Source organism: Marmota flaviventris, chromosome 17 (assembly GCF_047511675.1).
Source record: "Marmota flaviventris isolate mMarFla1 chromosome 17, mMarFla1.hap1, whole genome shotgun sequence".
NCBI lineage: Eukaryota > Metazoa > Chordata > Mammalia > Rodentia > Sciuridae > Marmota > Marmota flaviventris.
Genome location: NC_092514.1, coordinates 25373429 through 25398400, shown reverse-complemented (window position 1 = coordinate 25398400; position 24972 = coordinate 25373429). Strand labels below are relative to the sequence as shown.

Genomic DNA, 24972 nt, shown 5'->3' with positions numbered 1-24972 from the left:
GCCAGGGGGCCCAGGTAGTCCTGGGACCCCAGGCCATGGGTGAGCGAGTCTACTATGGAGCCCAGATGTGCTCTGGCACCAACCCCAGGAAGTGTCAGGACTTAGGAGATTCAATTCTTCTGATTCTGGGCAGCTTCATCTTGCTCAACGTGGGGATCAACGTGGTGATTCTGGTCAGGGCAGGGTCCGGGCAGCAGGGTTGGGACACTGGGATCTTGAAGGGACTGAAGTAGTGGGGGGTGGGGGCTGCTAGGATGTAGTCAGACAGGGACTTCAGAGCTTACCCTACTGCTGGAATCTCTCCTCTCCTGCTTCCCTCAGCTCTGGAAACATCTGAAGGGCTCCTTGCGGATTCTTTTCCATCATTTTTTTCCCAAAGGTAAGTGAGTCCCAGCATGAGCTCCAGCGATGTAGATTTGTCACATTTTTTCTTATCTCCCTGTCCCTTTTCTCAGCCCTTCTGACACCCAGGCCTTGTTCCATCTCTCCTCTGTGTAGACAAGCAACATGGTGGTCTAGGCAGCAGGCCCGTGTATATGCGCTGCACCACAGATCCCAAGAATCTGTATTCAAGAATCTCTTCCCACTTTCATCGTCGCCCCAGCTTCCTGCTCGGTCATGCTAACCACCGTGACTCCTGGATACCAGATACAAATGATGAAAAGGTTTCTGGGTGCTGCTGGATGCCACCTCAATGTGGACATGCTGGGCTTCCCACGGAGGCTCAATGGGGATTGTGGAAGGAGGGGATGATGGGAGCTGGGGAGGCCTCTCAAGGCACAGCCTTGAAGACCCAGGCCTCCATGTTTCCCAGGCCAGAGATTTCCTCCCACTTCCTGAAGATGAGCAAGTTAGATATGGTATCAATCTGTTTACCCCAAGAGGGCAAGACTAAGGCCCTAGACTATGGCCCAGACCATACCCCAGCCCAGGCTGGGACCCACTCCTTAGCCCATACCCCCGAGCACATCCCCATCCCGTCCCTGACCCACAACCCAGAGTATATCCATGCCCAGGCCCAGGATCTTGAGCATACTTCAACCCATACTCCACCAGCTCATGCTCCAGCCTTGATCCCAGCTTCTACTCCAGCCCCCAGCCAAGCCCATGCTGCAGCCGCTACCCCATCTCATGCTGCAGCTCCTACCCTCTCCCATGCTCCAGCTCCTATTCCAACCCCTACCCAGATCCCTACCCCATCCCATGTCTTAGCCCAAACCCCACCCCATATACCACCTCCTACTCCAGTCCAAACCGCATCCAGGGCCCAGGCCCAAAACCAAGTTCACATCTTAGCCCACGCGGCAATCCAGGTCCACACCTCAGCACCACCCTCAGCCCAGGTCCCAGCCCCTCCCCCAACCCAGGTCCCACCCCCTTCCTCAGCCCAGGTCCCAGCCCCTTCCCCAGCCCTGGTCCCAACCCCTTCCCCAGCCCAGGTCCCAGACCCATCCCCAGCCCAGGTCCTAGCCCCTCCCCCAGCCCAGGTCCCAGCTGCTCCCCAAGTCCAGACCCCAGCCCACACCTCTCAGTATACTCACTGTAAGGCTCTTATCCCTGAACACACCTCAGCCCACATCCCACTCCACATCCCAGCCCAGGTGCCTGCATATGCCTCAGCCTATTCCCAGGGTCACAACCCAGTCCACACCCCAGAGGAGGTTTGGACCCACTCCCAGGCCCAAGTGCCTGAGCTCACATCAGTCCAAACCCCAGCACATACTCCAGTCCATTCTCATCAAATTCAATCCTCTGCCCATACTGGGATGCCTGTTCTAACCCCTGCCCCAGCATCAGTCATGGCCCCTCTGGCCCGTGCTCCTATCCCTATCATCACCCCTACCCCCAACCTAACTCCTAGTCCTTCTACTCTGCCTGCCTTCGACCCTAGCCTCTCCACTGGCCATGTGGTCTATGATGCCCGCAGGGTAAAGCAGAATGTTTTCCATAAGTGCAACCCTCAGAACTCTGGATATTCCAAGAAGAACTTTGGTACCCTCTCCAGGCCCCAAGAGAGGCAGGGCTTAGCAAGTTCTGAAACATCTGAGCATATATCAAAGCAACATGGTGAAGACAGTGCCCAGCCTTCTGCAGGATCTATACTGGGCTACCTGGAGTTGGGGAACATGGAATGGAAGATATCAGATGATGGCAAAGACAAGAAACTCAGCCAGTCCAAGACCTTCCCTTACTGCAGCTTCCATCCTTGCAGTTCTGAGAAGAAAAACACAGATTTCCAGGCACCAATTTACCCCAAGATCTTGGTCTATACCCAGGATGTTGCCCCTTCTAAACATTGCCTTCATTCTCCAACTAGTGCTCAGAGCTCTCTGACTACCATTCCTCCACCATGCACTCTTTCTCTGCCACTTGTTCCTCCCAAAACCTTCGTCCTTTATCGACCCATCAACCATCAGAAGCCCTCCACCTTAATACAAGCACCCACCCTTCTCCCAACCTCTAAGTCTCCTCAGTCTCTCTCTGCTTCCCACTTCCCCATTCCTCCCCAGTTCTCTACCACTTCTCAATACTTGATCCAAACCCAGTCTCCTGAACTTCATGAGAATCCAAGCCGAACCCAAGATCCTGGCCTCCAGAGGACTCCATACCTTTCAAAAGACTCCAGAGTTCCCAGAAACCCAGGCCTTGTCCCAAATCCAGGCCTCCACAAGTTCCCAAACCATACTCAAAACCCTTGTCTCTGCAAGAATTCAAACCCTTCTCAAGACTCTGGCCTGCAAAAGAATCCAGGCATTGCCCAAGATTCTGGACTCCAAAGGAGCCCAGGTATTACTCAAGATAGGGGTGTCTTTAGGAGCCCATGTTACACTCAATCCTCCAGCTTCCACAAGAACATACCATGTACCCAAAATTCTAACCTTCAGAATTTGGGCTTTATGCAAGGCTCTGGTGTCTCTAGGAATGTTGAACCCAACCAAGACACTGTTGTCTGCAAAAATCAAGGTGTCTCCAAAACAACTGACCTCCAAAAGAGGCCAGGCCCTTCTCAAGAGTCTAGAGGTTATAAGAGTTCAGGCAATGTCCAAGATTCAGGGGTCTACAGGAGCCTAGGCCAAGGTTCTAGACCACAGAAGAGTCCCTACTTTGTCCAAGACCCTGAACTTAACAAGAGCTCAGGACTTACCCAGGCATTTGGTCCCAAGAAGTGCCCAGGCTCTGTCCAAACCTCTGGCCTCAATAAGGGCCCGACCCAAGATTCAGGAGACTACAAGAATCTAGGCCTTATCCAAGACTTTGGACTCTGCAGGGTTCCAGGCCTTCCCCAAGATTCCAACTGCCGTAAGAGTCCAGGCCTTACCCAATCCACTGAAGCTGAAAAAAGATTTATCCTTATCCAAGATGCTGGAGTTTATAGGAACCCAGAACAAAGCCAAAATCCTAACCTCCACAAGTTCCCAAGAATTAATCGAGATCCTGGCCTACATAAGAACCCAACACTTGCACAAGACGTTGGCCTCCTCAAGAATCCAGGACTTACCCAGGAATCTGGTCTCCACAAGGATTCAGGCAATATCCCAAATCCTGGCCTCCCAAAGACCCCAAGCCCTACTCTATGTACTGACTCTGCCCAAGTCCTAGGCCCACTTCAGTCCCCAAAGCTAACACTATCCCTGAAGAAATCAATACATGAGATGGCTCCTCAGAAGGAGAATGCAGAACAGCATATATCATGTACTTCCACCCCAATCAATCAAAACTGCCCTTCCAAGATCCCCACTAACCTGCATACCTTCTCAGAAGTACCTGTACTAGTTGAGCTAAAGCCATCCTCCTGGCGAACAGACAGCCAAGGCTGGGTATACCGCCCTGTGGGTACAGTTTCTTCAGCTTTTCAGAGCTATCGCCAGATGTCAATGCCTCCCAAAATCAACAACAGACCTCACTACCCTGGACCAGGCTTCCGGGCAGGGCATGTGGTGTTTGATGCCCGCCAAAGACAGTTATCAGTGGGCACGGACAAGTGTGAAGCTCTGTCTCCCAGGCGTCCCTGCCAAGAGGCACCCAACAACTTAGGAGAGACCATCAGAGAGTGGAGATATCAGAATGTGATGAGGACCTCAGACATACAGGGAACAAAAGTGCATCAGGAATAAAGAGTCAAAGTGTTCTATGGTTGTTTGACAGCATCTACCCTAGCCCTAGCTCCAGCCCTAAGGTTGACCACCCAGAGACAAATGGATACTGGAACTGAGATGTCCTTGCTCCTCCATATCTATGTAGCCACGTTATTCTCCAGACCCTAAAGCTACATTTGCATTACAGTAACCACTAGCCAAATATGGCTATTAAAATGTCAAAAACAAATTTTTTCTATCTCATTTTTGTTCAAAAATACATAGGAAAAAATTCTCAAAGGGGGTATATACTTTAGAATTAGCTAGGGTGGAAGTGAAGATTAGATCATAACTATATATTCTTCATCATAACTTTTTAAAAATTTTTTTATTTGTAATTGGACATAATATTTTTATTTTTATGTGGTGCTGAGGATCGAACCCAGGGCCTCGCACATGCTAGGTGAGCACTCTACCGCTGAGCCACAATCTCAGCCCCTCATTATACCTTCTGTATTATCTATTGTGTCCACAGAAGCACATCTTTTATTAATTTTTTTGCAGGGCTAGGGATTGAACTCAGAGCTTTATACGTGCTAGTTGAGCTAGCACTTACTATTGAATTAACATTCAGCAAAAAATTTGATTCCTCTGTCTCATAATCTACACTTTAAGTGCTCAATAGCCAACTATAGCTAGTGGCTACTGTATTGGACAATATAGATCAAGGACATTTCCATTAGAAAATCCTGTAGAGAGCAATGCTTTAGAGTTAAAGGATTTCCCTTCCCTTTGTCACCCATCCCCAGCATCATCATATCACCATCATTATTTGGTACCAGGGATTGCACCCAGGGATGCTTAACCCACTGAGTCACATCCCCAGCCCTTCTTTATATTTTATTAGAGATAAGTTCTCACTGAGTTGCTTAAGGCCTCGCTAAGTTGCTGAAGCTGGCTTTGAAATCACAATCTTCCTGCCTCAGCTTCCTGTCACTGGGATTACAGGCATGCACCTGGTCCATCCCCAACATTTTCAAAGCTCATAGTGCCCAGAGAACTTTGTTCTTGAGCAGGTAAGATGTAAGGATGCCAATGCCTGTTTACCCCAGACTATGTAAAACCCCTGCTGGCTTCTTGGGTCACAGTTGGATGTATGGAAATTTATGTCCCCAGGTTTGGGCTGTGTTTTAGTGTTTTTGATTCTCCAGTTGGACTCTCCTTCTCAGTGACTAGGAACTCCTGAGGTCTAGGTTTCCTAAATTGACCTCTGGTTTCAGGAGTCTCCTCCTTTACATGCCTCCACATTATCAATGTGCCCCTGCTTATGCTATTGGACTTAGGCCTCTTCCACCCTGGAGACAGACTGTGGGCAGAAGAAATGTAAAAAGTCCTGGCCTGGCTGGGTGTGGTGGCACATGCCTGTAATCCTAGTGACTTGGGAGGCTGAGGCAGGAGGACTGCAAATTTGAGACCAGCAATTAGCAAGGCCCTAAGCAACTTAGTGAGACTTTGTCCCCACCCCCCCAAAAAAAGGAGGAGGGGGTGTGGTGACTAAGAGGTAAAGCACCCCTGGATTCAATCCCTAGTACCAAAAATAAATAAATAACTTGCCTGGCAATAAATTGGTATGATCTGAGATATTATTCCTGGTTTCCTATCTTTGTGTCTCATTATCCTGGCTCCTACTCCCATTTTGTGCTTAAATTGTGTTCTGGTCCCTTAGTCTGGTCCTTAGTAGCATAGTTTACTGAAAAGCAATTTCCTGACTTTGATTATTTTCCACTGCCCTGATCCATTCTAGCTATGAGTTTCCTCTGGACCTCATTTTCAATCCTAATAACCTTTATATGTGCACACAACTGTGAAATTCCAAAGTTTTTCCTACCATGACTCTTATATATCTGAGGTGGGCATCATTTTTATGTATGCCTTTCCCTGAATCAGATATCCATTCCTGCTTTAACATTTCTACCACTGATTTCAAGAAGATGCCTCTCCATCCAGGGAGACCCATTCCTGCCTGACTCACCTCTGACCTTGGACAAGTCATGTGCAATCTTTCTAAGCTGCAGTCTTTCCAACACCAAAATGAGGAAGTCATGATTTCCTGGAAGTGACCAGAGCTGCTGGTATGCAAGGATCCCTATTTCTCCCCAGGCCCTAAAGTGTGTCTATTCATTTCTGTTATTCAGATCCATCCAATTACCTTTCTACTCCAGATCCAAGGAATGTTTGTGTGGGATCCAACAGATAGGATAATATAACTCCATAGAAACCACAACTTCCAGATTGGGTGTGTAAGTAATCCCAGTGTTTGGGGAAGCCGAGGCAGGAGAATCACAATTTCAAAGCCAGCCTCAACAGCTTAGAGAGGCCCTAAGCAACTTAGTGAGGCCCTGTCTTAAAATAAAAAATAAAAAACCTCGGGGGCTGGGGTTGTGGCTTAGTGATTAAGTGTCCCTGGATTCAATGCCTGGTACCAAAATAAAATTAAATTTTTTTTAAAAAAACTACAACTTCCATAAGGCACTACTTCAGCGGAACGGAAAAAGATGCAGGGGCATGGCTCCAACGCCCCGGTAGCGCGGAAAACAAACTACAATTCCCAGGGTAGCGCGAGATTTCAACCTGGTGAAACCAGTGATTGAACTCTCACGAGAGGCGGGACAAAGCCCGAGCCACCCCTACAGTCTACAGAAAGGGCGTGGTCGAAATTTAGGGGCGTGGGCATCCGGAAGAAACTACCTGTTGAATCATTCTGTCCTGTTTCTTCCCCAGCTTTACAGCTACCCCTAGGGGGTAAGCTACAGACCAATAATCCTCTTTCGAAAAAGAGGTAAGGGGAGGTAGAGAAGGGGGTTGTGAAGCCCAGTTACTGCATGCTGTAGGAGGGGCCCAGTAGCTACTTTTCACCTGCTGAGTCAGGTGAACCCGTTCGCGAGGACGGGGACCTGCAGAGAAAGGGGCAAGGACACAAGAGGTATTTGTTTTGAAGATTAAACTTAGAATCCATCGTCTGCAGACCCGTTTGTGGACTGTGTCTGGGGCACTTGCTCGGCATCGGAAGAAGGGAAAAAACTGAAGCGATTTTTGGCAGCAAAGGAAAGGCCCGTCTAGGCTACCCTCCTGTGTTTTCCCTATCCCCAAACGATAGAACAGCATGGCTTCAGCGGTCTGGGGAAGTGCGCCCTGGTGGGGCCCGCCGCCCCCAGCCCCAGCCCGGCCGCTCACGGACATTGACTTCTGTTCCGGGGCGCAGCTGCAGGAACTGACCCAGCTGATTCAGGAGCTCGGTGTTCAGGAGAGCTGGAGTAACGGGCCCAAGCCGGGAGCCGACCTCCTCCGGGCTAAGGACTTCGTCTTTTCATTGCTTGGTAAGTAATCCTTCTCGCCTGTGAGAATTCACAACCTTCCGCCTTGCCATTCCCCTCCCCTTCGGACGACGCCCTCACCATCCATTCTTTTCCCTTAGGTCTAGTTTACCGCCAGGACCCCCGCTTTCCTCCCCAGGCAGAGCTCTTGCTGCTTCGTGGTGGGATTCGCGAGGGCTCCCTAGATCTGGGGCATGCACCGCTAGGTCCCTACAACCGGGGACCTCACTATGACGCTGGCTTCACACTCTTAGTGCCAGTGTTTTCTCTGGACATCACTGGGCCAGAACTGCAACTGGATCTGGAATCCTGTTCCGCAAGGCTCCGTCTCCCAGAGCTGGTGTGCGGAAATATGGTCCGGGAGGCATGGCAGAATTGCCTAGGGCCCCCAGTCCCAGGTGGATATGATTTGATTAACCAAAGCAAAAGTGAAGGAAGTCCCAATGACCAGCAAAGCCCTGAGGACCAGCTGCACTCTTACGTTACTGAGCCTCAGCTGCAAGTGTTTATGGAAAAATCACCTAGTGACGTTTCAGAGCCAGAGTCTTATCAGCATGACGTCACCGATCTTGGTTCTCCCGCACCTTTGAAAGTACTAAGAAGTGACGTCACCGGGGCAACCGTCGAATGCCCAGTCCCAAAGCCCGAAGAGACTCCGGAGGCGTGGCCCACATTGTGTCCCGCCCAGGTGGCTGCCTGGTTCTTCTCTACACTGGCTGCTGTCGCCGAGTCCTTGATCCCAGTCCCGGGGGCTCCGCGCCTACTGCACGCAGCTCGCCACGCGGGTTTCACCACGGTCCTCTTGGCAACGCCGGGACCCCCGCGCCGCCTTCTGCTTTTCGACCTGATTCCCGTGGTGTCCGTGACAGGCTGGCCAGAGGGGGCTCGGAGCCACTCATGGGCGGGTCCGCTGGCCTTGGAGTCGGCCTCCTTCTACCTGGTCCCCGGAGGTGGCAACCGGCCGCCCGGCGCCTCTGACTGGCATCTCTGCTTCGCCCGCCAGGAGCTGGCGCTCAAGGCGCGCATACCCGCGCCACTGCTGCAGGCGCACGCGGCGGCCCAAGCGTTGCTGCGCCCGCTGGTGGCCGGGACCCGGGCCGCGGCGCCCTACCTCCTTCGGACGTTGCTGTACTGGGCGTGCGAGCGGCTGCCGGCACTCTACCTGGCGCGGCCGGAAAATGCGGGCGCCTGCTGCCTGGGACTGCTGGATGAGCTGGGCCGCGTGCTCGAGGCCGGGACTCTGCCTCACTATTTTCTCAGCGGCCCAAAGCTCTGTGCGGGAGACGACACGGCAGCCCTACTCAGGGCATTGGCCCAGCTCCGCGGGGACCCTGCCCGGGCCTTGCGTGAGGCAGTGGAGGAGGCCAAGGTTGCCCGCAAGGGGGGCGGCTTGGCGGGCATTGGGGGCGGAACCCATTAAAGACGCTACTCCTACCCGTGTATAAAGTGTTTCCGTTGGTGATGAGACGTGGAGAACTGTTCGCCCCTTACATGAAGACAGATTGTGCCTGGGCCCAGTTTCTGTTCTAGAAGGCCTCCTAGGCGATTCCTTCCCATTCCCCCCCACCCCCGCCCCAACTCTGGCCAGATCATCCCCCTTCACCAAATCTGACCAGCATGCCTCCTGCCTAGATGCAACCTCCTGCAACCATTTCTCCCCAATTCTTTTGGCCTTTTCTCTTAGAAGTCAATAGAAATAGGAAGACTGTAGTTGCTGACAAAATGCAGAAAGGAGAGAGGTATGGAAAACAGGGAATGATCAATTTGTCACACAAAAACAGAAGTATTAAAGAGGCTGGATTTCACCCCGGGCTAGATCTCACTGCCCTTCCCCATCTTTCAATTTCTTCCCCCACTTTCGTCATCCAGTTCTGTCCTCACTTCCATCCCAGGCAGTAGGGTCCTGCTCCATTCTTCCGACTGCTATTCTATCTGAAACCCAACCTCTCTCCCACATCAGTGTTCGGCTCAGAATTCCTTATCGCTCCTTCTCTGAACCCCAAGACGTGCGGCCTGGCTTCGACTCCGCCTGCCTCTGAAACACTCCCCTCTCCTGGCCTCCAAGGAACCCCAGGGTTCCGTTCGCCCAGCTTCACCACCCCCCCTCCCTCGTTCCTAGCGTCTCCGCCCCCTGCCCCGCCCCCGGCCGGCTCTCGGAGGAGGGGGAGCTGCTGTAGCTGCCGCCGCCTCAGCTTCCCACAGCCGCTGCCGCTGCCGCTGCCGCCGCCGCCGCCGCCGCCGCCGCTTTGCCTAGTCCAGTTGCCAGGCCCAGTGCTCTGACTTCGCCGGACCGGGGCGCTCTGCAGAGACACCTTCACTCCTTCCCGGGGGTCCGGGAGCCTAGCAGGGCGTGGGGGAAGCTCCTCTTGCCCGGGAGAGGGAGGGAGGAGCCAGGAGCCGGAGCCAGCCGCTACCAGTCGCCCGGATCAACAGGACAGGACAGGTTGAGGGGCGTCGGGGAAAGGAAAGGGGGTGCTATAGGCAGTGCCGGGGAGGACGAGGAAGCCCTGTGGCAGGAAGCTCTGATGCGCTGATTTATAGGGGGCCTGTTCACATTTGGGGACTGGTTGACAACGTGGGTGCACGCCTCTTTCAGGGGGCTGGTTAGATTAGAGGGCGTGGGATCCAAACAGCACCAGCTGTCCCTAAGGAAATTTAAGGGGCAAGGGTGGGGGGAGGATGCTCCTTATTTCCAGGTGACAGGGTCCCTCTGACAATCACCTGGTGTATTCACTAGGAAGGGTGGATTTGGAGGTGACTTCAAAAGGAGTGGAGGGTGACAAGGTGAGGAAAGGGTCTCTGCAGCTGGAATACTGTGCTACTAGAAATAGGGATAGTGGGAAAAGGTGTTCAGCTAGAGGGTCTGGGAATCTCAATAAACCTGGACAGCCTTGATATTCTGAGATATTTGGGGGGATTTCAGTGAAAAGTGGGGGATCGTTTTCATTTAGAGGGTAGCAAAGGAAAAAGCACCAAGGTTGGGTTCCTTCCTGACATTGATAGTGGCCCTGCAGGGGTAGGGTGAGCTAATTTCTCCAAAACTAAGGACCCACACCCTTTAGATTACAAGAGTGGATCTGGCTGGGGGGTGGAAAGGGGGTGGAAAAGGGCTTGGGGATATTGAGACCATATCTTAGAAATTTGGAGGGTCTTGGTTTGGCACAGGGGAAGTGGAAACAAAGACACTGTAGAGGAGGGAAGGGAGAGTTTTCAGTAGGGGACAAAATTTGAGGGTGAGGTCAAGTGGGGAGTGCATAGGCTGCTGAATCGGGTGGAGCTAGCACAGGGCCCAAGGGTGGGAGCTGGTGGCTCTGGGGTTTATCCTCAGGTCCTGTGGGTGGGGCGGTGAGTTGGGACCTGAGCGTCAAGAGCATGTCCTGGTGAGAGGGCTCCTCTGAAGGAGCCCAGGGCGCTCCTAGCGCCTGCTGTTTTGGGGGTGTCTTCTTCTGGGGCGCCATGGCGGCGCTGGCCAGTAGCCTGATCCGGCAGAAGCGGGAGGTCCGTGAGCCCGGGGGCAGCCGGCCGGTGTCGGCGCAGCGGCGCGTGTGTCCCCGCGGCACCAAGTCCCTTTGCCAGAAGCAGCTCCTCATCCTGCTGTCCAAGGTGCGACTGTGCGGGGGACGGCCGACGCGGCCCGACCGCGGCCTGGGTGAGTGCGGCTGGGGCGGGGTCTCCCCTGGAGTTCTCTCCTCCTGAGAGGTTGAGGCCAGGGACTCTGAAGAATGGGGCCTGGTTGAGGGTGGTCCCCAAAAGTGGGAAGGGGCGGGACCGGACGACAAAGTCTGCTAGACTGTGCCTCAGTTTCCCTCGCCTTTTGTCCATAACGTTAAGTCTCCTTGCTTTCGAGGGCAAGGGAAAGGGAAAGACTTGAGGGGCTAAGTCTGGGGCCGCAAGCCTGGCGGCTCCTACTCACCCCGGGAGTCCCCACCCCCACAGTCCTCCGCCTACGTGCCGTTTCTCGCGATTCTTTCAATTGAGAGCTTTGGGGCCTGGGGGTTCCGGACGCCTGGGTCACCCAGAGGGTTTCTGCAGCTCTGGCCGCCCCGCCCCCACCCTGGTTCTCCTGCTCCACGCCTAGGCTCGCTTCCTCCGGGTCCAGCTTGCTTGGCTCAAAGCCAATCTCCCCAGCTCTCCCCCGGTGTCCTTGTAACTACCTCACCAGTCAGCCCCTTAGTGGGACCTCCTCACTTGACCTGAACTACAAGAAGTCAGTAGGAGCAACCCTCCCCCATTTCCCCCTGCATGACTCCAAAATACGGGTCCGCAGGCTCAGGGGACCCTGAGCCTGGAGGAACTCAAACACAGTTCACTGCTAGAAAAAAGGCACTAAGACTTGGGGGTCGTACCACATACAGGGGGGACAGGGAAGTTGACAGAGAGCAAGCGACCCGGGAGGAGAGCTGTATGTTAGCTTGTGGTCCTCGTCCAGGTATGACAGTCAGGGAGTCCCTCTGGCCCGGCTCCAGCCGGTTCCCATTTCCCCTAGGGGTAGCCCCTCGCGTCCTACTCCCCCGCCACCCGCAGTCCATAGTGGTACAGTCCGCAGCCCACCCTCTGAGTGGGAACCGGCCTCCACGTGACTCAGCCTGCCTCTCCTTCTCCACGGCCCCCTCCCCCATATCCTTGATATGGTACCGGACGTCCCCCAATCCCAGGTGGGTTACCTGGGTGAAGGGAAGAGGCTGAGCCTCAGGGAGAACTAGGCCTCCGCGAGCTAGCAGACTGACAGACAGACAGACAGACAGATGGGTCAGTGTCAGACAGGCCGGCGCTGGGCCAAGGCAATGCCCGCGCCAAGCAAACGGCAGCCGCAGCAGCAGGTGCTGAGTCAGCGTCAGGCCCAATCCCACCCCCCGCTCCTGAGGGGGAGCCCCTTCCCTGTGGTCACCTTGCCGCTTCCCCACCCCGCCATTCACAAACACTCTGCCCTTTCAGTAGCCCTGCTAGTCTTGCCATGCCCGCTGCTTCTTGATGTATCTTTCCTTCTCTCCATCTCTCCCCTCCCCCCTTCTGGATGAGCTGTAGAGTAGGAATTAAGCCATTTAAATAAATTTCAATAATTAAACTGAAAGCTGGTGGCTAGAAGAAACAGAAGGGACCCAAACCCCAGCTTCCCCAGGAGTCAAGAGGTGGGAGAGAGCTTGTTTGGAAGGTAAAAGATCTGCCTCCCTGGGACCCGCTTCCTTTCCTCCATTCTCCTTTCTTTCCTGTGATCCCGCCAAGTGAAGGAATGTTTCTGGGAACAGAGATGTCATTTTCAAAGATGAATGTCTCTCTCTCTAGAACCTCAGCTCAAAGGCATCGTCACCAAACTGTTCTGCCGCCAGGGTTTCTACCTCCAGGCGAATCCTGACGGAAGCATCCAGGGCACCCCAGAGGACACCAGCTCCTTCAGTGAGAAGGGGAAGCCAGTTGCTGGGTGGGAAGGGGGAATATGGGGATATAAGATGACAATCCTATTCCCTCTTCAGGTTCTATTGTTTTCTATCTGTCTCCCAGATTCCAAAGGGAAGCAGTGGAGCCGGGATGGAGGGAGCTCAGATAAGGGTGAAGTGCCTAGGTACTAATGCTTCCTCTCTTTTCCTCCAGCCCACTTCAACCTAATTCCTGTGGGGCTCCGTGTTGTCACCATCCAGAGTGCAAAGCTGGGTCATTACATGGCCATGAACGCTGAGGGGCTGCTCTACAGCTCGGTGAGATGATAAGGCTGAGTGGCCTGGGGTACTGGGGACACCCTCAGCATACAACCTTCTGTAGCTATAGACATTTCACACCCAGGACTCCCCCACCTCCAGCTTTGGCTTATGGCATGTGGTCACTGTTTACCACAAAGGTTCTCTAGGATGTGTGCAATCCCTGCTCCTTACACAGCCCTACCCCAGGCTGTTTGGGTGTCCAATGCTTTCAGCCTTTTAGGGTCCTCACTTCTCACCATGTCTCCTCCAGACTTGATTACTTGATTATTACTCACTTCCCCAGAATCATTCAGGATAGGTGATGGTGAAAGTTGGGAGTAGAGAGTAGGGATCTTATTCCAGGGCCCCCACAACTCTAGTTTATAGCCTTCAGGAGCCTCCTAAGCTCTTTCTTATCCTCCCTTTGCTCTCAGTTCAGTGGTTGCCCTCCTCTTCTCCCAAAAATGTATAGATTATATCCTGGTTTGTTCATCCCAAGGGCTTCCTTCTGCCAGTGATGTGTCTTTTTGTCTCTCTGTGTGTGCCTTTCTGGGTCTTTGTCTCCTCAGCCACATTTCACTGCCGAGTGTCGCTTTAAGGAGTGTGTCTTTGAGAATTATTATGTCCTGTATGCTTCTGCTCTCTACTGTCAGCGCCGTTCTGGCCGAGCCTGGTACCTAGGCCTGGATAAGGAGGGCCGGGTCATGAAGGGAAATCGAGTCAAGAAGACCAAGGCAGCTGCCCACTTTGTGCCCAAGCTCCTGGAGGGTGGGTATGGACTCAAGAAAAGGTGGGCCATGTGGGAGGGTATTGACCTTGACGTGAACATTTAGTGATACACAGCTCAGGTTATGAATATTAAGAGAATACCATTAGCAGGGTGTGGTGGTGCATGCTTATAATCCCAGACTGGGGAGGCTGAGGCAGGAGGATTGCAAGTTTGAGGCCAGCCTTGGTAATTTAATAAAAATGGTTGGGATGTAACTCAGTGGTAGAGTCCCTGGCTCAATCCCAAGTATCACAAGAAAAAAAAAAAAAAAGAGGATGTGTTATGACAGATCATGCTGGGAAGGCTTTGGCCTTTGGGGATTTGGGGGGCTTTCCTCCTTTGGGTTGGGGTTCTTTGGGCAAGTGTAGGGGGAAGGGAGCCCTCTCAGAGCTCTGGTTTTGCCCTGGTCTCTCTGTGCCTAACTCTCCTTCCCTGCTCCTCTCTCTCTCTCTCCCCTCCACAGTGGCCATGTATCGGGAGCCTTCTCTCCACAGTGTCCCTGAGACTTCCCCTTCCAGTCCCCCTGCCCCCTGAAATATAATCTCTGGACTGGAGGCTCCCTGAATTCCCAGTGAGCCAGCCACCACCACAGCCTGTCTCCCAGCCCTGCTCCCGGCCCTGCTCTCACCCCTGTTGCCACACACATGCCCTGAGCAGCCATGTCCCACCAGGTACTCTACACTGAGGAAACCTAGGGGCTGGCTGGGACTTCCAGGGCTGTTGAGACTTTTAGATCCTTGAGTCGGGGGTGGGGGGCAGATATCTGATTATAGTCTGGCTGATCACTTATTTCCATACTCATACTCATCCCCCAAAGCCTTTTCTCAAGATGGCATTAGGAGTTCCAAAACTGACAGAGCCAGGGCATAAACCACTCCCTGGCTTAGCCACTTCCTGGATCCTTGTACCCCCTTTCATTACCACTGAGCCATAGGTCCACTGGAGCTCAGGATCATTTTTCTTCTTTCCCTATTCTACCTTCTGCCTTGTCTGGTCAGGTTCTGAAATACCAAACACCCCAGCCAGGGCCATTTCTGTACTAGGGCTCTGTGCTAGAACTTAGGCATGCTGCCAGGTTCTGTTCTGGATCCATCAAGCTTCCATCCTTAACCCAGTTGGACCCTTGGCCTTCAAGTAGAAAGACTGGATTTAAGCCCTGTCAGGATATTGACCTTGGCCTGAACTGGGACCACTCTCAGATCACCACAGGTTTAACCTTCTTATCCCAGAGATACTCAGTTCTAGAGCACAGTGTTCTAGACCTTTATGGAGCCATAATTCCTCCTGAATTATAGCTCTAGAACATAGGCCATGACTTTCAGACCTCTTTCCAGGATGGAACTGGGGGCCTATATAGCCATATTAGCTCTAGAGTCTTGAATTCTAGACCTACTTTCTCACTTCTAGTGATACCTATTAAGAATGAGCTCTGAAAAGGACCCAGCTATGATTCATAAAGAACTAATTAGTTCTGATTGAATAAAGAACCACTTATTTTCCTGGATAATTTTCTAAAAAACTTTATTCTTCCATGTAGAATGCTAACCTTATTTTTACATGCAGTTCCATCCAGCCTCTGCAACCCAGCCGGGGTCCTGCCAGGGAAAAGTCTGGGAAAGGGCAGAAGAATTTTGAAAGTATCCCTGACCCAGAAAGCTGGGAGGGGAAAGGAACCAAAAACCATGGCATAATTGAATCTGTGTCTGGGTTGGGGGGACATGAACACTTAGCTACCTCAGCAGGAATTCCTTCCAGGTCCCCTTTAAAGCTGAGGTTTTTAGGGCAATAGGTCTAGAATTAAAAGGACAAATGGGACACAGCCTTGATGCCCCTCCCCACGAGGATACTCCAATTCAGCAATAAGTCCCACCCCTCTCCCCTACAGGTCAGGCCAAGGAGGGTGAGGGCCTCTTAAGCTGGAGACCTTATGCACCCCCAGAGCTTCTAAGTGAATAGACTTGCTTTACTTTACAGCTTATAACCTCAGCTGGGTTTTAAGTACCCAAAGGGCCTGACTAGATTTTTCTGAAAAATGGACAACAAGGCCTGGAAAGGACTGGGAACCCATTAGTGAACTATATTCCCAAGCGCCACAGACCTGGGCGGGATAGACTGAGACCTTAAGCAAGGGGCTAGTGCTCAAAGACAGGTCACTTTTTCTCAGGCTCTTTTACTTCTGGCTTGTCGCAAGGGGGGTAGGTTCCCCCCCTCACCCACACAAACCCCGCTCAGGCTCCACCCATCTCCTGACACTTCACCCAGGGGACTGGGTCACCATTCTACGCTTTCAAATTAAAGTCAGTTTATACAACTGAAGTATTGTCTGTCATCTCTGAGTGGCGGGCGATGGCAGTTGCTCGGGGCGGAACCAATCCCGGGGGCGGGGTTGGTGGGGTGGCAGCTGCCCCCCAACGACAGGTGCACATTCCTGGGCGCCTCGTCACTTCCCCTGCGCTGGTTGCCTCAGCAGCTTCCCGGGCGAACTCACTGAGCGCCGCGACCAGACTATGACCCCAGGGGTGCTGCTGTTGCTTCTGGGGGTGCTGCTCGCCCCAGGTAAGTACGTCTAAATCCTGAGAAGACAGTGACTGGAGCAACGGTTGTGAATGAACAGGCACCAGGGCTTCACTTAATGCTCTTCTCCCACAGGCGCCCACGGCTCAGAGGCGGAGGGCCAACTCCGCGAGAAACTTTTCTCGGGCTATGATAGTTCTGTACGGCCGGCGCGCGTGTTGGGTGACAGCGTCGAAGTCAGCATTGGTCTTACCCTAGCGCAACTCATCAGCCTGGTGAGGGCGCACGCTGGGGGTTGGGGTCTGGCCTGTGGAATGGTGGGGGGCGTGGCTTTGGGGCATGTCAGGACCAATGGTCAATCTGGGGGCGGGGGCTTAGGCGTGGCCAGGCTGAGGGATGGACAACCTTTTAGTGGCGATTGGATAGAAATTCGACCAATGAATAAGTTTATAGGCGTGGCTTGTAGACCAGCCCCGAGTGGAGTCAAGTAGGACGAAGTACCGGTTTGTGGGCGGATCTTGAAATGGAGCTGTGGCGGGCTGATGGGCAGGGGGGGGCGGATCCTTAGGAGGAGCCGCCAAAGGCTTCGCCAAGGTGGGGCGGAGTTTGGTGCCCCACGGGTCAATAAACAGCTGCGGACGGAAATTCAGGGTTGGGTGGATTGTAAACTGTGGGCGGGACCGGGGCAAGTGGGGGGGGGGGAAGGGGGCGATGCTGATAGGAAAACAAGCTGAGAGTGTAGATAGCAGGAAGGGGTGTTTCTGAGGTAGAGGCGGGGTTTAAACTAACGCAGCTTCTAGGAGGTTGGACTTGGACCCTAGACGGTGGGCTTCAGGAAAAGGGGTTGCAGTTTCCAAGGAGAGGTTAACCTGCCAAGCCCTCATTTTTCTCCACTTAACTTTGCCTTTACGCTTTAAAAATTTTCCCTTGTAGAACGAAAAGGATGAAGAGATGAGCACAAAGGTGTATTTAGACCTGGTATGAAGACCCCATGGGGAAGGGCATCTCGCTGGGGGCGGGGATGGGTGGGGAGCGCGTCTCGCTGTCTTTATAATTTACTCGAATGTCCGGCCAAATAAGATTTTTTTTTTTTTTTTTTTTTGTATCACGACCTCAGAAAACACATATAACTGAAACAGAAGCTTTAGAAAACAATACCTACAGGGATAGGTATTGCATTTTTTATTCCAACTTTTTAAAACAGTGCTTTAGGACCACTACCTTGGATCCCCGTCCACTAAAGTGTCATGAACTGCATTTTGGGAAAACCACTGTGCATGTGCGAAGTCCTGGGTTCAATAAGCAGTACCCATCCCACTCACTGCCCCCCCCCCACACACACACACAAAGAAAGGAAAAAAACAAAAAGTCAAAACAACAACAAAAACCCACCTTGGTGCAACCTCTTGGTGGTGCAACTACTTCTTTTTCATTGAACCCAGGGGCGATGTACCAATGATCTACATTACCAGTCTTTATTTTATTTATTATTATTTTGCGACAGGGTCTTGCTAAATTGTCTAGGTTGGCCTCGGATTTTCAATCCTCCTGCCTCAGTTTCCCAAGTGGCAAGGAGATAGTCATGCGCCACTGCGCGGGGCTTAACCTCTCTTCGTTTTTCCAGACTTAAAAAACTGAGACCCACAACTGAGAGAGGAAAATTAGCTAGTGTGAATACCAAAGAGTGAAGACAGACCCCAAGTCAGAACCTGACTCCTTGACATGCCTGCACTTCTCCACTCCCTTGCACTCCCTTCCTGTATTTCTAGCCCCAAACAGCCCCTTAGCCTGTGCTTCCCTAGGAATGGACTGACTACAGGCTGAGCTGGGACCCGGCAGAGCACGATGGCATCGATTTGCTCCGCATCACGGCAGAATCAGTATGGCTACCTGATGTGGTGTTGATGAACAAGTAGGGTATTTTCCAAAGCCTGGGAGGTGGGGTGGGAACTGAAGAGGGGTGGGGCCTCTGGAGGACTATGGGATTCCAGATGAGAGGATCCTTTCTCTGCAGCAATGATGGAAATTTTGATGTTGCTCTGGACATTGACGTTGTGGTGTCTTCAGATGGCTCAGTCCGCTGGCAACCCCCAGGCATCTATCGCAGCAGCTGCAGCATCCAGGTTTCTGAGCCCCACCTGGGAAGCTAAAGTTGCTCTTAAAAACTCTTGCTCTCCTCAGACATCCTGACTTTTCAGGGGCTCCCATTCCTCCTCCATTATCCCCTATGACCTCATCTCCTGACTTTTCACTAAGTGTTCTTTTCTCCATATACTTTCTTGACTCCTACTCTTTCTCAGTGACCTTCCACCATTTCCCAAATGGCCTTTGTTAGTAGCCCTCCAATTCCTCTTTGACCCCATATCCCTGTTCCCCCAAGGACCTCCCCAATGACCTTCCAAATTGAAGGAAGTCCTGACCAGTTCTCTGGCAGCTAGATAGATTCTCCCTTCCATCCAGGTCACCTACTTCCCCTTTGACTGGCAAAACTGCACCATGGTGTTTAGTTCCTACAGTTATGACAGCTCAGAGGTCAGTCTGCATACAGGCCTGGGTTCTGATGGGCTGGAGCGGCAGGAAATCTACATTCACGAAGGGACATTCATTGGTAAGTGGGGATGACTTCTACACCCTTAGGCTTTCTGATTTCCAGTTTGTAACAGGCAGGTAAATATACTCTGTCAGCAATGTCCAATGTAACCTTTTGGAGTGAGCAAGGTGGGTATGACTATCAACACTGTACAAATATAGAAACTGAGATGTAGTTAAGTTTATTAGAGATAGCTGCCCACTACAGTGTTGCATACCTGGAACTGACTAGGACAATTCTCACATAGGTATCTCTTCTGCTTCCCTCTCCCTCAGAAAATGGCCAATGGGAGATTATCCACAAGCCTGCTAGGCTAATCCAGCCTCCAGGGGATCCTAGGGGAGGGAGGGAAGGACAACATGAGGAAGTCACCTTCTACCTCATCATCCGCCGGAAGCCTCTCTTCTACCTGGTCAATGTCATTGCCCCGTGCATCCTTATCACTCTCTTGGCCATCTTTGTCTTCTACTTGCCACCGGATGCAGGTAATGCTCTTCTCATTAGCTCAGCTTCTTTCTCTTCACCCTTAACCCAGACCACGATTTTCTAAATCACCATGGATTAGATTCATCAATCCCTGGTTTTCCTTCCCACCCAGTAGACCCAATATTAGGCTCTACGTTCCCTCTGCTGCTGGTTTCCCTTCACCCAGTGACTTCTGAATTCTTTCCTTTAGAGTCATAGCCACTTGTGTAGTTTTCTGACCAGCCAAATCCCATGTTGAGCCAATCTCCTCTTCCCTTTCCCCTTTCCTAGCAACCCTCCACCCCTACTTTTTGGACACTATGCCTGAACTTTTTACCTGCCTGAGAAATAATAGTATTTCTCTAGCAGGAAGCAAAATGTAGTAACAGAGTAACCTTGGGTAAATTTCTTAATTTTTGTGTGTCTTAGTTTCCTGATGAAGACAATCATTGTCCCTACCACATAGGATTATTTTGAGAATTGACTGACTTAATAAAACTATGCCTGGTACTCAGTACATTCTATGTGATTATAGCTTTTTTTTTTTTTTTTTTTTTACCAGGAATTGAACCCAGGATTGCTTAGCCACCGAGACACATCCCCAATACTTTAAAAAAAAAAAAAAATTTTTTTTTTCAGCAGGGTCTCCTAAGTTGGTTAGGGTCTCGCTAAGTTTCTGTGGCTGGCTTTGAACTTATGATCCTCCTGCCTCAGTCTCCCAAGCCACTGGAATTAAAGATGTACACCACCATGCCTATATATATATATATGATTTTTAAGCACTTGCTATAAGGTTATACAATTAACATGTTATTTGATTCTAATCTTTACAATAATACTTCATGGTAAGTACTGAATTGTCACTCTCATTTTATAGAGGATAAAGAGGCTGAGAGTTTAAGTCATTTATCTGACATCACACAGTAAAAATGATAGTGTTGTTATTCCAGCCCTAGTCAGTGCCAGTCTGGTTGAGAGACCCAGTATCCTTAACTCTAGTATTCAAAGCATTTTTTTTTTCTTTTATCTGGAGGTGGTTGGCTGCTTTCCTTATAGTAAATAAAAAATAAAAATGGAACTGGGTATGGTGGTGCATGCCTGTAATCTCAGCAACTTGGGAGGCTGACGCTGGAGGATCTCAAGTTCAAGGCCAGCCTCAGCAACTTAATGAAACTCTTAAAAAATTTTTTTTAAAAGGACTGAGGATGTAGCTCAGCAGTAAAGTGTCCCTGGGGTTTATTCCCAGTTTAAATAATAATAATAATAACATAATAACAACAATAACAATACATGGGATGTCAGTGAATAGTCTCATTGAAGAGGGACTATTTGACTTAAAGGAGGCAAGAAAATGACTCCAGGAGGTATCTGGGGAAAGAATGTGCAAGCAAAGGAAACAGTAAATGCAAAGGCCCTGTAGTGGGAGGCTGACTTGTGTATTCAAGAAATAGGCAGGAAGACATTGTAACTGAATGAAGTAAGCCAGAGGGAGAGAAGAAGTTGAAATTAGGGAGCTAATGAGAAAAACCTGTGATCCATAGAAAGAACTTTGCTTTTATACTGAAGGAGATGAGGAGCTATTTAGGTGGTTTTGGAAAGAGGAATGATATAATCTGATTTATATTTCAACAAAATCAGTTTGACTGATCTGCTGAGGTAAACAGATGAAGCAGAGATCAGGTAGGATACCTCTACAATAATTCAGACCTGAGGTAATGATGGTTGGGATGAGAGTGTAGATGTGATATGTCATCAGTTTTAGGATATATTTTGAAGATATGGAATGAAGAGTAGAAGAGATGGAGAGAGACAGAAATGGAGGAAAGTTGAGAATGACTCCAAGGAGTTGGGTTTAAGCCACAGAAAAGATGCAGTTGTTAAAGGATGGGGAAAACTATGGGAGAGTAGCTTTGGTGGTGACAGAATTAGGTTTTAGACATCCTAAATTTGAGATGTGTATTGGATAATCCCAGTGGAAAGGTTGAGAAAGCATTTGGATGTAAGTCTGGTGTGCAAGGGAGAAGTCCAGACTGGAGGAACAAATATGGGAGTAATTTGTATGCAGATTGACCTTCCCTATCATTGGTTGGCTGGAAACATGGTCACTGATTATGACATAGAGATTTCCTTCTAGTAAAGTCTAATTCTTTTGCTTTCCCCTTTGCCTTCTAAGGAGAAAAGATGGGGCTCTCCATCTTTGCCCTGCTGACCCTTACTGTGTTCCTGCTGCTGCTGGCAGACAAAGTACCTGAGACTTCCCTGTCAGTACCCATCATTATTAAGTATCTCATGTTTACCATGATCCTCGTCACTTTCTCAGTCATCCTTAGCGTTGTGGTACTCAACCTGCATCACCGCTCTCCCCACACCCACCAAATGCCTCTTTGGGTCCGTCAGGTAAGAGATCTCTTCCTCTAGCCTGTGCTAACTCCCAATCTTAGTATTTGGCTCTGTGTCCAGCTATCACTCCCCCCACACCAACCTCAACTTCCTTTTTATAGACCTAAGGGAAAATAAAGGCTATCTGGTAAAGTGTTGAAATGCCAAAGCCTGTTGGGTGTTGAAACATTGCACGATTAATTGTACTTCCCATTCTTATCATTCAATTCCATACTCCCTTCATCAATACTACCTATGTTGGGACCCTGGGAAACATTCTTGGGAATAGGTACAATCAGAGTGAAAGCCCAGAAACCTCTCAACCCACTAAAGAGCTCTCAAGACCACCAGATTGCATTTCCTTGTCTATTAACTCCATGGAACCATGTGCATGCACAGTGGTAATGGACATGGTTGGCTTCTTCCCTTGTAGTAAGCCCCTTCCAGTAAGTGTCTTCTATTCTGCAGATCTTCATCCACAAGCTCCCTCTCTACCTGGGTCTGAAGAGGCCAAAACCTGAGAGAGACCAGCTGCCAGAGCCCCCTCACTCTTCTTCTCTGGGAAGTGGCTGGGGTCGGGGTACTGACGAATATTTTATCCGGAAGCCACCGAATGATTTTCTCTTCCCCAAACCCAACAGGTAGAACTAATACCCAACACTGACATGGAGGGGAGAGGGAGAACTACAGTTCCCAGAAGACCGAGCGCGAGCTTAGCGTCCCATGCTCTCGGAAGATGCTGTGGTTCAGCATCATGGGAGTTGTAGTATCCCTTCTGTGGCTTACTTTGAGGGAAGATGGTAAATAAAGCTTGGAGGGTTGGAAGAAGTTGAGGAAGGGTGCAAGAAGTTGAGGATGGCTGGAGAGGTCTCCCCTGGTGAGAGTGTCTGAAGGGCTCTTCCAGCTTTTTAGAACTGGCAGGTTGTTGGAGGCAGTTGGAGCTGGACCTAGGTCACTGGCGCTAGCTATTCTAGCCTGGGGCGTGGCCGAACATTCAGCTTCTTCCAGATTCCAGCCTGAACTGTCTACCCCGGACCTGCGGCGATTTATTGATGGTCGAAACCGGGCTGTGGGCCTGCCTCCCGAGTTACGGGAGGTGGTTTCCTCGATCAGCTACATCGCTCGACAGCTGCAGGAACAGGAGGACCATGATGCAGTTAAGTCCAATAAGGGAGGGGCAGAGCAAGAGCAGGTCCTCTGTGACCTTGGCTCCGCCTGCAAACGCAGGTCCCACCCCTAGCACTGGCTTCCACTTATGATTGGAAGTTTACCTCACTTGGTCCCGCCCTCTACTTTCCGAGTGGTTCTTTAACTCGCGGTCTCTGTTACTTGTTGCAGTGCGGTGTCTTTTCTCAGACCTCCAGTGGGAAGTCCCGGGCGGGGTCCGAGCTGTGGGGGCCAGGCTTCCCTGGGGATCGGGGCCTAGAACTCAGGTGGTTTCCTCTGCCTACCCCTAGCTGAAGGAGGACTGGCAGTTTGTGGCTATGGTAGTGGATCGCCTCTTCCTGTGGACCTTCATCATCTTCACGAGCGTCGGGACCCTGGTCATTTTCCTAGATGCTACGTACCACTTACCCCCTGCCGACCCCTTTCCTTGAGGACTGGAAGGCCGAGCCTCAGGTTCTCGGCTAGTTGAAATGAAAGTATTTTCAAGCCTTATAACCCCCTCTGCTTAAACCCTTTCGCTAGGAATCCAGTACATTTATTTTGTTTCTAAGGAGAGCGCTTAAGTGGAACTGAGGGCTGGTTAGGGTGTCTTAGACCCACCTGAAATGCATATCAGTTTATTTGCTCTTTGGATACTTGAGGCGGCTCCCTTGGATATCAATGCCCAGGTCCCCAATGAAGTAGTACAAAGAGCACAAATTAATGTAAGCCTTAGGATGGCAGGAAATGTCTTGGTCACTGTAATATTTCCAGCACCTGACACTGACCTAAAGGTTCAATGTTTGTTGAATGAAGAGGGAGAATTTTCTGGAAAGAAATAACACCAATTAATAGTTCCTACATTTGCATGTTTGGACTAATTTCTTTTTCTGTTTTTACCTTAATGTAATTAAAAAAAAAAAAAAAGGTTCTAAAGGCTAAAAAAGTGTTTTGAAGAAACAACACTTTAAAAAAATAAACTAAAAAAAAAGTGTTTTAAAGACCTCTATTCAACTTCTGGCTTTAATGCTCAAATGACTGACTGCCCTGTATCATAGTTTCCACATCTGTAAAACAAAGCTAATAATAGTATATGCCCCATAGTATATATCAACAATATCTGAGTTTGCAAACTGGAGTGTTTTTATTGGTTCATGTTGTTGGCATGTGCAGTTTCAAATTTAATTAGCTCACTACTTTTAAAACTTGGATATTTCACAGAGACAGGTGGATTTCTGTCTTTTTTTTCTTTGTGTGTGGAGGTATTTAACCCAGGGCAATTTATCATTGAGCTACATCCCCAGCCCTTTTTATTTTTTATTTTGAAACAGGGTCTCACTAGTTGCTTAGGACCTAAGTTGCTGAGGCTGGCCTCGAACTTGTAATCCTCACATCTTGTCCTCCTGAGCCTCTGAGATTATAGGCATTTGCCACCAGGTCTGGGAATTTCTGGCTTTTCTTTGAAAAAAAAAATTTTTAAGTATGGTAATGCCTGGCCATATTTTCTTGTTGATGGAAACTTGCTAGAGCTAATCAGTGGCTGCTCACTCTGGTCAAGGTATTGGTGCCAGAATTCCTTAAAGCCCCTGTCCACCTAACCACCTTCACTCATTTTACCTGCCCATCCCTCCATATCAGTAGAAAAGATAGGAGAGAGGAGGACAGGCAAGGAGTTGAAGCCAATGGAGAGGCTAAGAATGGAATGAGGTCATATCTTTTATGGTCATCACATATTTTTTGCCTCAGTTTACTTTCAAACTGGAAAAAAGGGTTGAATCTGGTTTGAAGCAAGGCCATTCAAGGATACAGAGATCTTCCATCCAGCAGTTATGCACAGAAGGCTGTATGAAATGGACTGAGTTAATGTTTCTGCTTGGAGGTCAGACCAAAGTCAGCTGGATCCTAGTGGCTACAGCAATTACAAAGAAGCACCTAGAGTCAACAAGCCTCACACCTACCTACTCAATTGCTGAAAGCTGTTGTC

General features: G+C 50.4%; 5 protein-coding genes across 7 annotated transcripts; all 5 read left to right on the top strand.

Moving 5' to 3' along the window:
* The first annotated feature begins 35 nt into the window (after positions 1-35).
* On the top strand, positions 36-1212 carry LOC114101710 (uncharacterized protein SPEM3). The gene is made up of 4 exons (XM_071603821.1): positions 36-173; positions 322-379; positions 499-1000; positions 1188-1212. Exons 1-4 carry the CDS (start codon positions 36-38, stop codon positions 1210-1212), a joined length of 723 nt encoding a protein of 240 aa, XP_071459922.1.
* Positions 1213-1799: 587 nt separating this feature from the next.
* On the top strand, positions 1800-4115 carry LOC139702486 (uncharacterized protein SPEM3-like). Its single transcript, XM_071603820.1, has 2 exons — positions 1800-1992; positions 3469-4115. The coding sequence occupies exons 1-2, from the start codon at positions 1800-1802 to the stop codon at positions 4113-4115; spliced, it is 840 nt and encodes a 279-aa protein (XP_071459921.1).
* A 2695-nt stretch (positions 4116-6810) lies between these two features.
* Tmem102 (transmembrane protein 102) lies at positions 6811-8884 on the top strand. Its single transcript, XM_027946808.2, has 2 exons — positions 6811-7453; positions 7552-8884. Exons 1-2 carry the CDS (start codon positions 7240-7242, stop codon positions 8868-8870), a joined length of 1533 nt encoding a protein of 510 aa, XP_027802609.1. The 5' UTR covers positions 6811-7239; the 3' UTR covers positions 8871-8884.
* A 746-nt stretch (positions 8885-9630) lies between these two features.
* On the top strand, positions 9631-16210 carry Fgf11 (fibroblast growth factor 11). The gene is made up of 5 exons (XM_027946810.2): positions 9631-11099; positions 12734-12844; positions 13040-13143; positions 13695-13893; positions 14358-16210. Exons 1-5 carry the CDS (start codon positions 10907-10909, stop codon positions 14426-14428), a joined length of 678 nt encoding a protein of 225 aa, XP_027802611.1. The 5' UTR covers positions 9631-10906; the 3' UTR covers positions 14429-16210.
* Chrnb1 (cholinergic receptor nicotinic beta 1 subunit) lies at positions 13055-23997 on the top strand. Of its 3 annotated transcripts, none has more exons than XM_071603093.1 (12): positions 13055-13143; positions 16365-16450; positions 16544-16683; positions 17342-17386; positions 18211-18320; positions 18423-18531; positions 18869-19016; positions 19274-19483; positions 21637-21860; positions 22311-22483; positions 22851-22998; positions 23300-23997. In XM_071603093.1, the coding sequence occupies exons 2-12, from the start codon at positions 16402-16404 to the stop codon at positions 23438-23440; spliced, it is 1497 nt and encodes a 498-aa protein (XP_071459194.1). In that variant the 5' UTR covers positions 13055-13143; positions 16365-16401; the 3' UTR covers positions 23441-23997. The 3 variants fall into 3 exon arrangements, with proteins under 3 accessions (XP_071459194.1, XP_027802610.1, XP_071459195.1); XM_027946809.2 differs by having other exon boundaries at positions 13080-13143; positions 16362-16450; XM_071603094.1 differs by lacking the exons at positions 13055-13143; positions 16365-16450; positions 16544-16683 and adding an exon at positions 17200-17232.
* The last annotated feature ends 975 nt before the right edge of the window (positions 23998-24972 follow it).

Coding starts and splice junctions, on each gene's coding strand:
- LOC114101710 (XM_071603821.1), top strand. CDS start 36: ATGGGTGAGCGAGTCTACTATGGAGCCCAGATGTGCTCTGGCACCAAC. Junction 174..321: donor GGATCAACGTGGTGATTCTG/GTCAGGGCAGGG, acceptor TGCTTCCCTCAG/CTCTGGAAACATCTGAAGGG. Junction 380..498: donor CCATCATTTTTTTCCCAAAG/GTAAGTGAGTCC, acceptor TCCTCTGTGTAG/ACAAGCAACATGGTGGTCTA.
- LOC139702486 (XM_071603820.1), top strand. CDS start 1,800: ATGGCCCCTCTGGCCCGTGCTCCTATCCCTATCATCACCCCTACCCCC. Junction 1,993..3,468: donor ATATTCCAAGAAGAACTTTG/GTACCCTCTCCA, acceptor CACTTGCACAAG/ACGTTGGCCTCCTCAAGAAT.
- Tmem102 (XM_027946808.2), top strand. CDS start 7,240: ATGGCTTCAGCGGTCTGGGGAAGTGCGCCCTGGTGGGGCCCGCCGCCC. Junction 7,454..7,551: donor CTTCGTCTTTTCATTGCTTG/GTAAGTAATCCT, acceptor CTTTTCCCTTAG/GTCTAGTTTACCGCCAGGAC.
- Fgf11 (XM_027946810.2), top strand. CDS start 10,907: ATGGCGGCGCTGGCCAGTAGCCTGATCCGGCAGAAGCGGGAGGTCCGT. Junction 13,144..13,694: donor AGGGGCTGCTCTACAGCTCG/GTGAGATGATAA, acceptor TTGTCTCCTCAG/CCACATTTCACTGCCGAGTG. Junction 13,894..14,357: donor TGTGCCCAAGCTCCTGGAGG/GTGGGTATGGAC, acceptor TCCCCTCCACAG/TGGCCATGTATCGGGAGCCT.
- Chrnb1 (XM_071603093.1), top strand. CDS start 16,402: ATGACCCCAGGGGTGCTGCTGTTGCTTCTGGGGGTGCTGCTCGCCCCA. Junction 17,387..18,210: donor CAAAGGTGTATTTAGACCTG/GTATGAAGACCC, acceptor GTGCTTCCCTAG/GAATGGACTGACTACAGGCT. Junction 21,861..22,310: donor TGCCTCTTTGGGTCCGTCAG/GTAAGAGATCTC, acceptor TCTATTCTGCAG/ATCTTCATCCACAAGCTCCC.